The sequence below is a fragment of the Coenobita brevimanus genome, chromosome 107 (assembly GCF_032717465.1).
Source record: "Coenobita brevimanus isolate Jiangsu-jjx chromosome 107, ASM3271746v2, whole genome shotgun sequence".
Taxonomy (NCBI): Eukaryota; Metazoa; Arthropoda; class Malacostraca; order Decapoda; family Coenobitidae; genus Coenobita; species Coenobita brevimanus.
In genome coordinates this window covers 8,670,097-8,682,241 of record NC_137060.1, presented here as the reverse complement: position 1 = coordinate 8,682,241, position 12,145 = coordinate 8,670,097, and the positions used below count along the sequence as shown (strand labels likewise).

Below are 12,145 nucleotides of genomic sequence, written 5' to 3'. Positions count from 1 at the left end.
CCATTCTGTAACGAACATAATCGTGAGGGTGTGAATTAATTGCAGGTAATCGAGCGCCTGATTAGTGACAGTCAAAGAATAAGACAAACTATTAGCATCTTGAAAACCGTGACAGAGTTGCGTGGGGCTTGGGGAAAGAGAGTTTTCATGTGGTGGAGTGCGAATATTTTTCCAAAGGTCTTTCCTAAAATTTTCCATTATGCTCCATTCCTTGTTGGTCTCGTCTGTCCCATCCTTTCAGACTTTGGTATTTCATCCACGTTTCTTACACTATGCCATCCTCTTCTCAGTCGATCACTTCGTTAGTATTCTGGCACCTTAGTTCTTCGTACTGTGTCACTTCTAAGAAAAACGTGACTTCCCAATGTCCATTTCTGATTTTCCTTTGCCTCCCCCGCATTCAGTGTCCTAATATTTATTCCACAGTACATGTGAAACTTGACATTATCGCGTCTCTTCTTCTGTTACTTTTTTTTTTTCTTTTTTAATTTGTAAGCCCCCATTTTTTATTCTAAAGTTACGGCAGGAATTACACTTGGATTAAATACATTTCTTGTAGCGATAAAGGCAGCGCTTCTTTATGTTGCTCCATTCCGAAAAATCATCCATCCCATTCCCATGTTAGATTTCGATCTGATGTATGTGTATGAACCGCCTGTTCCTCATCACATTGTAGCAGTTCATTCTATATTAACCTCTTCGCTACGTTGACGTTTTCGTATTTTATTCTCTCAAATACCTTTTTTTCAAACCTTATTCCCTTCCATACGAGAGACGTTTCCCGTATTGAATGAAATCGCTTGTTGAATATAACTTTCGTTTCCCTCACGTTCAATATTGACCCACTTTCACGCTTGTTCTGTTTGATATCTTCCCCTATTCAGTGAAAAGGATTGTCATCAACCAAGCCGCGATTTTTCACTTGCTCATCATTTATTATAATATTTGGTTTGGGAATGTCGGTGACGTGCCATGAAGCACACTTGGCCCACGGTCGAGAAGACCTGGGTTCGATTCCCGTGCCGATCACCAGACCTTTGCCTATAATTTCCTTTGTCCCATCCTGTTCACACAAACTGTAGAACTAAAGTAGGGACCTTATGTCAATCGACGGGTGCGTGACTTAGTCCTGGGGAATGTTTGTTGGGTGCTTTTCGTGTCGCTAAAACTGTCCCGAATCGAAATGCTTAAAAATGTCAGAGCAGGTAACGATTTTGTTTTTCTTTTTCTTTGTTCGTTTTTTTTTTTTTTTTTTTTTTTTTTTTTTTTTATAGCGTGCTGGTGTTTCTTTGTGTAACATTTCCCTTGTCTCTATATTCCCGCTGTCGTTATGCAGTTGTGTGAGAGCGATGACATAGGAAGTCATTATACTGCCATTGCATAAGATTCTCGTACTCCTTGATTTTGACTTTGGTCCGTATTCTCGTCGTTTAAGGAAGCTCCATAACACCCTTCCCTGAGCGATTTATTTTGCCTAACACCTTTCCCTGAGCGATTTATTTTGCCTAACACCTTTCACTAAGCGATTTATTTTGGCTATTACACCGTATTGTCCTCCGTGTCAAATAAATCTTTATATGATCGCTGTACTTTGCAAAGTAGCATGCATAAGGATGTTAACCAGCTGTAATAAAAAATAAATTGCTAAGAAAGAGGTGCTAGGGAGCCTTTTTACCCGACGAGAATAAGAGCCCAAGTCTCACTGGAAAGCCTATCGTATTCTGTGAAGAGTACATTTTTTTTTTTTTTTTTTAGCGATGTTTTATAGGTATTTTGTGAACACTTTTCCTTGGCAGTAAAAGTAGGGTTTTATTACAGCTGCCTCTAAATCTTCTAATAAATAACGGAAAATGTGTAGCAGGTAAAGTTACAATAAATTTCATATTGTTAGCGCATAGTATGCAATTATCTTTCTATGCGAAATGAGGCAGAACAGTGGATACACTTTCCTATGACATGGATACTGCTTTGACTCTCAGATACGCCATAAAAACCTCATTCGTCCTAGCTTAGCCCAGATTTTCGCGTCTTGCAATTTCACATGGTTCACTGGCAGGTAAAGGCAATTGTACGGCATTACATCCTGTCCATAGCACTTTCGTGATTAGCATGCTATTGTAATGCTAAACTATTGGTACAACTGACTGTTCAAGGTAGAGAGTCGAGTTTTCAGGCAAATGGGGCGTAAAATGAGCATAGTTTCTGTACTACGGATTCACCAGAAACCTTGATGAGCTCGGTAAGAAACCGTCCTTACTTCCACCTTTGCCCTTCTTATTTCCATTTAGTACATTATTTATCATGTAACCCGGGTCTGCGGTAGAGTATTAGGCTCCTCCCCCACATCCTCTCCCTATTCTGCAATTCATTTGTGACATTTCTGCTGCAGCTTTGTGTCGATGGGTAAATTTAAGCTAGGTTATTTTAGGCTGCGGTTAGGTTAGGCTGGCATAATCTAGGTTAAGTTTAGGTTAGGCTGGGTTAGTTAGGTTAGATTAATTAAGATGAATGCTAAGCCATGTTAAGCGTTCATCAAAATTAATCTGACCTAACCTAACCAAGCCAACCTAGCCTAACCTAACCTAAACTTAACCTTGATTATCCCAGCCAAACGTAATGACAGCCTAAGTTAACCTAAATTAACTCATCCCAGTTTAAATTCATTTCACGAATTCACTAGGGATTTCATGAAATCACTGGTTACACAAATTCCCTGTAACACACACACACACACACACACACACACACACACACACACATATACTCGTGTGTGTATGTATATATATATATATATATATATATATATATATATATATATATATATATATATATATATATGTATATATATATATATATGGTAATGGTAGGTGCGGTGGAACGAGAGGCTTGTGTCAGTGGCGGCTATGGTGGCGTACTGGAAGCTGCTGGAGGCTGGACTGCAAGAGGCTCAGCAGCATCTCCTCAGCGCCTCAGCCTGGTACTCCATGCTGCCTGCGCTCACCAGACTGAGCGGCAGGTGGTATGACATGGCTACCACTGTTTGGCGCACACTGGCTACCATGCCCATCATATACTCAGAGGTTGGTTGGACTTTGTTTTGCTGTCACATTACATCATCCCAGTCAACTCAGTATACCTCACTATATTGTTTTACCGTCACCACACTTCAGCTTACTGTGCCGTACCATACCTCACCATACATCCCTCGTCTCGCCATAATCATCCTTCATCTCACCACACAGTTCTTATCCCTGATCTCACTTCATCTCACCATACTTCCCCATACTCGTCCCACTTCTCACCTAATCTCACCATACGTTACCATAGTTATTCCTCATCACTCCTCACCAAAGCCTACCAAACTCATCCTTCATCTCATCTCACCTCACCTTAGTTTAGCAAACCCCACCTTACCGTACCACACCATACCTCACCTCACTTCACCCCACCTCACCTCACCACATTTTACCATATCTCACCTTCAATTCATTCCAGATCTCATATTCACTTAACCTCACCCCAAAGCTCGCCTCATCATACCTCAACCCCACTTCATCTCACCCCAAACCTCACTGCAGTATACCTCACCCCCACATCACCTCACCCCAAACGTCACTGGAGGATACCTCATCCCCACTTCACCTCACTACATACATCACCCACCCTTCATCTCACCCCTACCTCACCTCACCTCACCTCACCTCACTTGACTATACCTCATTATATCCCATCGTAACCCCTGTGTGATCTTGTAATATCCGAACGATTTTATTCAGTACAGAAGAGATTTGAATTAGAGGAGTTTGATCCCACAATAACTCCTTCGCTTGCCAGTGGGGGGGGGGGATTCTCAGAATAACCAACAATCGATTGCATGTCATAACCATGTTTTCTTTTTGCAGGAGGAACAGCAGACAAAAACTTTTTTACAATAATTTTTTTCACATTTTTTCGTTTCTCTTTTTTCCATGATTTGTACGATCATTTTCCTCTCGCAGTTTCTTCTCTTTTCAGTTTTTTGAATAATAGAGAGCGAGACATGGAAATGTTCTATTCCATGTCCTTCCTCCAGAAACAAATCATGGTCAAAAACTCACTGGGCAAAAACTCACCCGTCAAACAAAGAGGGACAAAAAGACACCGAATAAAATTTCATTTACAGTTCTAGGAGAACAAAGGCGTAGACAGTAATGATATTTCAGTGTATGGTTAATCAATTTTTTTTTAATGCAAGAAAGAAGAAATCAGAGGCCAGGAGTCCGCATGCCATTCTCTCCGAGAAAAAAAAAAGATAACAGAGAGCCAGATTTAAGATCAGTTAATTTCATTTCGAGATGCCTGGACACACTGCGTTTGAAAGACTGGAGATCATAGGCAGTAGGTATTACAGACAGAGGGAAACAGTTCCAGAGTTGACCTGTTGCATACATGAAGGTCTGCAAGTAACGGTTAGCTCTTGCATTAGAGAATTGGACAGAAAGGGGATGAGAATTTGGTGCTAGACGCGTGCTTCGCACCCGCCATAGTGGTGAAGGGATGTAAGCAGACAGTTCAGAGGAGCAGTGACCATTGAAGTACAGATAGAAAAGAGATAAAGATGCAGTGTGGTGAAGAGATAGAGGTTGAGGAGAGCCATTAAGAGGTGGAGAGTTAATAAGATGAAAAGCTTTTGACTCCACCTTGTTGAGAAGAGCTGTATGTGGGGAGCCTCCCCACACTTAGAGTTGTACTCTACTCAGGGGCGAATAAAGCCCGTGTATAATGTCAACAACTGTGCAGTGATAAAGAAGGCACAAACTCATCTTAGCACACTTAATTTCTTGGAAACAGATTTTGCAAGACAGGTAATGTGATCTTTCCAAGATAAATTCTGCGAGAATGAAACTTCAAGTACTGTATGCTCAGTTATGTAGGATTGAGTTGGATATTGTTAAAAATTAGAGGATACGTCTGCAGAGGATTTTGTTCGGGGTTGAAAGATGTAAAACCTGAGTTTTTGATGCACTGAAAACGACAAGATTACCTTTACCCCAATCAGATATGAGCCAAATCAGACATTACGTGTGTCAAAGCCACATTATTTATTTGTTGAAGTAACTGCTGAGATGGACGCTGCTGGAAGTGAAGGAATAGGTAAAGGCTGGAGTCATCAGTGTATGAGTGGTTAGGGTTAAATGTACAGCTTAGATGGTCATTGATGAATAAAAGGAGGAGAGTTGGTGATAGGACAGAGCCCTGAGGAACACCACTATTGATAGCTCTAGAAGAATGGTGGTCGTCTACAACAGCAGCTATAGAACGACCAGAAAGGAAGCTAGGGATGAAGGCACAAATAGAAGGATAGAAGCTGTAAGAGGGCAGTTTAGAAATTAAAGATTTTTGCCAGACTAGATCGAAAGCCTTGGAGATGTCAAGTGCAATGGCAAAGCTTTCGCCAAAGTCCGGAAGGGAGGATGACCAAGAGACTGAAAAGTAGGTGAGAATGTTGGCAGTGGAGCGTCCCTGGCGGAACCCATACTGACGATCAGAAAGAGGGTGATGATAGGAAAAGTGCTTTAATTTTTTTTTGTCAAGCATAGACTCAAAAACTTTTGAAATACAGGATGTTAGAGCAATTGGACGATAGAGAGCTGGGAATGGTTACCCGTCTTTGAGACTGGCCGAATGAGAGCAAACTTCTAACAGGAAGGAAAGGTACAAGTTAACAGACAAAGGCAAAAGAGTTTACCTAGGCAGAGTGTAAACACAGAAACACAGTTCTTGAGGACAGCAGGAGGGACCCATCAGGCCAATATTCCTTGTTAGTTCTGAAGCCAGTTATGGTAGAAAATACTTCTGTTGAAATTTTAGTGTCAGCCATGAGGAAATCAGAGGGGGGAAGTGATGGTGGAACAGCACCAGAGTCGTCTAAGGTGAAATTGGAGGAGATAGTCTGGGCTTCATCAGTAGAAGAAATAGCTACAGAACCATCAGAGTGGAAAAGAGGAGGGAAGGATGATGAAGTAAAGTTGTTAGAAAGGTATTTGGTAGGGTGCCAGAAGGAGTGGGAAGAATTTGAGTTGGAGAGTTCAGGTCGTTTAGTACGAATGAAATTATTTTTAGAAGAGTGAAGAACAGCCTTTGCACGATTCCGGGCAGAAACATAAGAGATGAGATTCATGGGTGGGTTGGCTCTGGTACCTTGTATAGGCCTATTCCTTGTTGTGGACAGCATTAGAACAAGCGTGATTATATAATTAATACTATATACAAAATATGTACATTCAGGGGGGATAACTTGGATGTTAACTCTCCCCCCACTAAATACTGACTTCAAATTTGCAATTCTTGCATGCATTCTGTGCATTGCGAACAGCAGTACTGCAAATACAATGCAGAAGATTATAAAGACAGTAGGTGCTGGGCTATACACATAATATGGGTTGAACATACTCAAACTCAAATCTTCCCAGGGCTTCATTGTTTCATTGATCAGTTGCATCGTTTCAGACTTAGGTGAAGTCAACTTAATACTTGTGCTCATGTTTAAATCCATATCAGGCAGTGGGTGACAATGTTTGTGTGTATGATTGAGGATGGCGTAGTGATTGATGGTGGATAAAGTAGACATGGGTGGTGTAAATACCGCACAGTAGTCTGGTGCTATGTATAATCCTGAGGCTGAAGTATGAGATGGTGGTATATCTGGACAGACTATGTAAACTGATGTGTTATGAGTGAAATAAAAAACTGTGAGTGTCCGATGCGTTGATGGTGTACAAGTTTATCTGGAGCAAAAGTGAAGTTGCAGTGATTATGAATATTGTCATTTCTGATGATAGCCATTTCACAAGGGACTGTATCAGTAGGCTGAAACGTGAAAATGTACGCAGGACAAAGATGAACAGCATGTAAGGATGTGCAGCACTTTCGTTCAATCGTTGATTCACGTGGGAAAGTGACAGTGTTAACGTCTCTTGGAGACCATGATGAGTTCGGTGTATGTGTTGATGTTGATGATGACCAAAGTGTTGTTATTTTTATAGGGGAAGGGGTGTATTTGGTATACTGTGAACAGGTCTTCAGTTATGAATGGTACATGAACTACTACTGATGTTGGTGTTAGTGTTGCTTCTAAATATGGATGATATTGCATGAATTCCCTACTGCGGAACAAAGGCTTCAATTCATGTTTATGTATGCCTTGACTAATTATCTGACGTAGCTCATGAACTGGGAGTAAGTCAATTGTGATCTTGCCATCACTAGCATTCGAAATTCCTTGCATAAGTGCCCTGAAACGATCTCTAGTGTTGTATAATTGTAGTAGAATCGTGTCAATATTTTCTGTGATGATGGAGAAGTGTTGGAAAAGTGTAATGTTTCCTTCCGTTTCATTTATTTTATCTACACTTTCGAGAGCTATGTTTTCTGCCTTTTTCAGATTTTTCACAATTGTCTTCATTGCTGAGTTCTGTCCTGTGATGAATTTATCTTGGTATGTTAGTATCTGAGCTATTTTATTAAATTTGTTGTTTATTTCTTTAAGGTCATCCTCTGTAGCCAATCCAAAGATGTTCCCAAGAACTGCACCACCCAGGTCGAACAAACCGCGTTTTTGGCGAGTACGTGTGATGTTGTTCCTGTCGCTCAGTACCTCCGTTTCATAAGATGGGAGATCTTGGATCATGATGAGCATAGTTGACTTTGCCTGTTCTAGTTTCCATTTCGCTAACTTCACTATTTCATTCACTTCCTTTGTGTTATGTGCTTGTGAAACATAGCTTCCTATCATGAAGTCCAGAGTTCGCATAGGCTTCGCAAGATTGTCTAGATAAGTAGGTAATTCATACAAGTAATCTAGACTTATTTCAGTACTCATGAAGTCCTTAACGATTGTAGTCGTGGCCGTTGGAGCTATGAGGCATCCTTGTCGTACTATCTGTTGGGGGTCTAAGTGCGCATATCCTCTTGCTATGTAGAGGAGAATCCATAGCATAAGTTCCTCCATCGTAACCTACCGAAAAAAAAAAATCTATTAATTTCCTAATATGGTCATGCTGTGGTTGATGATAGTGATGATGTGCGTTACGGTTGATTGTTATTTCATTTATAGAAGGAGTTTAAATCGATATTTAATTCTCGTAAATGATGTACTGTAGATTTTATTGGAACAGTTGCACCTATGTTCGATTGTTTGGTATATGACCTTAATTTCTTTTTGTAATCATTGTTGTTTTCTTGCTTGATTTCTTGAGGTACGTTCGCCTGTTTGGTTGTATCCGATGCTGAATAATTATTGGATAATTCTCTTGAAACTCGTTTTAAATGGTCAATATGAACTTGTTTCTCTTCGCCACTTGACAGTGACTTAATTAAAACTTTGTTTGCTTTTATGTTAATTACTCTGTATGGGCCCTGAAATTTTGGGGATAATTTATTGTCTCTCGTATGAATGATACCATAAACAATGTCTCCTAAGCTAATAGGCGAATCTCTTGCCTTCTTGTTAAATGCCTCCGTCATTTCTTCCTTGGACATCGTTAATTGTTTTTTGACTTTTGTGTATGTCCTGGAATTCACGTAAACGGAGTTTAGAATAATCATCGTAATTGTATATGGGCAGACTGTCACCTTCTAGGAGCTCATATGGTAGTTTTTTATCTGTCCCATATGTAATGAAATGTGGTGTGTCACCTATGGATTTATTTATAGATCCATTAATTGAGGCTTCTACCCTGGGAATCCAATCATCCCAGCTTGCATAATTTTCACTGAGAATGTGTCGTAGCACATCTAATACTTTTTTGTTTTGTCTCTCTACCAACCCATTCGATGCTAGGTGATAGGCTAAAACGTTAACCTTTTTAATGTTGTATCGTTTACATATTTCTTGTAAGATCTCAGAATTAAATTCTCCATTATCACTTATTAGTACCTTTGGGGTAGTAAAGCGGCATATTACATTATCTGTTATTGCCTTTGCTACTGTCTCTGCTGTTTTATCTTTAATTGGAGCTAAAATGACATAACGGGAAAAGTGATCCGTTGCTACGAATAAGTATAGGTTATTATTGTATGATAATGGCATCTTGAGTATATCAACAGCGACAACGTCCCATGGTTGATGTGGTACTGGGTAATTACCCATCGGTGCAGGTGTGATTGGGTATCCTTTGTGTTTCGCACATGATTCGCATCTGTCTATATGATTGTTTATATCTTTTCGTAATGAAGGCCAGTAATATAACAGCTGTGCTTGTTTGAATGTCTTATCCTTTCCAGGATGTCCTGCATGTGGGCTATCGTGTATCGTTCGTAATACTTGGGGTATCATGTCATTAGGTACTACCAACTGGTTAGTATTTCTTTGGCGTTTTGGTTGTTTAGAGTTAATCTTGTATAATGTATTATTGACCATTGTGAATTGTTCGAGTGGGACATGCAGTTTGGGTAATTGTATGTCATCTCCACTTTCTAACTTGTATATAACTTTAGATCATATTGGGTCAAGTCTTTGTGCCTTTGCGATATCATCGTGGTTTGGGATATTTCCTTTGAGATCTAATGCCGCGACCTGAATTGTGTTCGGATTCCTAGATAATGTGTCGGCTACTATGTTCATTTTACCTTGTATATAATGAATTTGTACATTGTAGTTTTCAACTGTACATTTCCATCTTGCTCTCCTCCCAGAGAGGAGTTTTTCTATAAACATACCCACTAGTGGTTTATGGTCGGTGAATAAATGGATTTCGTAACCATATACTAAATCTCGAAACTTTTGTAATGCAAAAACCACTGCAAGTGCCTCTAAGTCTGTAGTGCAATAAGTTTTCTCTGCACCTCTTGTTTGTCTGCTGGCGAATGCAATTGGGTGATTTTTTCCTCTTTTATCTTCCTGCATCAGTACAGCCCCTAATCCTTTAACTGATGCGTCTGTACAAATAAGAATGATTTTGTGTAATCTGGATATGCTAAACAAGGTGCATTTGTTAGTTTAATTTGTAGATTGTTAAATGCCCTTTTTTTGTTCTTCTTCCCATTGGAATATAGCATCTTTTTTGAGTAGCTGGAATAGAGGAAAGGCTATATGAGAGAATTGTGGTACGAATGACCTATAGTACCCAGCCAGACCTAAAAATTGTCTAACTTCGTCAGTCGTAGTGGGTTCAGGAAAATCTCTCACTGCCTGTATTTTGTCATCAGTAGTGTGAATACCATTAGAACTTAATTTGTGGCCTAAGAAATTTATTTCCTTAAAGCAAAATTTACATTTAGAAAGCTTAATTTTTAAACCAGCATCACTAAGCTTTTGTAAGAGTAAGTCAAATTTCCTGAGATGATCCTTAATATTCTTCGTTGCGATTATAATATCGTCAAGATAAACAAATATTCCTTGTCCTAAAATTCCGGACAATACGTAATTCATAAGACGCTGGAATGTGCCTGGGGCTGTCCTCAGTCCCATCGGCATTCTTGTATTGGTAATGGCCTCTGTTTGTGGAAAAGACAGTGTATTTACGTGACTCCTCTGCAACCGGTATCTGATAATAGCCGTTTAGGAGATCGATGGTTGAGAATATGTTATTCTCAGGTCCAATATTCTGTAGAACGTCGCTTAGTAGTGGCATGGGAAATCGGTCTGGGATTGTGTGATTATTTAGTTTACAGTAATCTACTACCGCACGCATTTCTCCATTTCGTTTGGGCACGAAGAATAATGGGGCATTCCACGGGGAGACTGAAAGCTCAATAATTCCAAGTTTTAACATTTCATCGACATACTGATTTGCAAGTGTACGTTGGGAGGGTGGGATGCGATAAGCTGGTACGAAAATTGGTGGTGTTTCTGGGTGCACATTAATCATGTGATTAATCAGGTTAGTACACCCTAATTGTTCTCCGGGTAATGCTACGGTGTCCCTGTGTGTTTCCAGCAGGGTTAACAAATAATTTTCTTCATCAAATTCACCTGAGTGAATTAAATTCTCTTTTATGCTTTCTCTATCCGTAGATTTTATCTCACTTGTCACTCCAGCTATAACTATTTCCTTCACAGGGGCGGGACATTTTTCAGTATTAACTATGCAAGTCCCCTTTTTCAACTGAACTTCCCCATTCATGTGATTAATTATGAATATCTGAGTTTGCCCTTCGTCGTTCATCTGACATAATGCGTTTTCTACTGACAATCCCTTTACTTTACATAATTCTTCTAAGACAAGAACAGTACTATTCCGTAATTTGCTCTTTATGGTAACTTTCATGTAGGAATTAGGTTGTATAACTAAATCATCGGTGAGATGGGCTGGAAAAAGTGATAAATCAGTACTGTTATCTGGGTCACTAATTCTGGAGGATGGGGCTGGTGGTGGGAGTGGATCTATACACTCATCTGTTTGTGTATGTTTGTTTAAGCCTTTAATATTACCAATTCTTTTTGGTTCTCTTTTACTAATCGGTGAGGGCTCTGATGGTATTTCCTCTATGAATTCATGGTCAGAGTCTATTCCATTCATTTGTGGGAGTATAGTTATGTTCTCTGCTCTCATGGATCTTAAGCCCAGTAACATATGAGCTTTAATTGCTAAGTTTTCAACGATATAGAAAATGCAGAAAATGGTCTTGTAGTCTCTGTGAAACTGATATTTAATCTTATCATACCTTTCACTGTAATTTGTTTTCCATCTACCGTATATAAATCTAAATCAGCTTCATCCAGAAAAGTTACTTTCTTCTTATTTTTAAGAATTCTATTTATTTCTTCATGTGTTATTAAGTTCACTGGAGAGCCTGTATCTAAAAATAAGGAAACGTTTTGATCCTCACATACAGCTGGTATCAAGATACACTCATTTCCCAACATGCCTCCTATGTGAATTTTAGACTTGTTTTTCTTTACGTTTGTTCGTTTTTTGTCATGACTTGGTCGTCCCCCGATTTGTACATAGACACAATTTTTTCTACTGTTTTGCAGTCACTGGTCAAGTGCCCTTGGTATCTATGATGCCTACAGTAAGGACCAAATCCTTGTGTCTTTTGTCTGTCCTCTTTTGCTTTGATAAAGCATTCATACCTTGTGTGTCCTGGTTTTGCACAATAATGACATAGAATGGACCTATTTCTTGATCGTGACCTACGAGGTGACTTCCCATAAGTAGTG

At 39.6% G+C, this 12,145-nt stretch overlaps 1 protein-coding gene across 1 annotated transcript in view; it reads left to right on the top strand.

Annotated features, from left to right (window-relative positions):
• Nucleotides 1-3,935, top strand: part of LOC145416693 (sacsin-like) — a 47,125-nt gene extending 43,190 nt beyond the window's left edge. Inside the window, exons 6-7 of the mRNA XM_080285630.1 lie at nt 2,868-3,080; nt 3,903-3,935. Coding sequence (XP_080141756.1) covers nt 2,868-3,080; nt 3,903-3,935 — 246 coding nt within the window. The remainder of the gene's footprint in view (nt 1-2,867; nt 3,081-3,902) is intronic.
• The last annotated feature ends 8,210 nt before the right edge of the window (nt 3,936-12,145 follow it).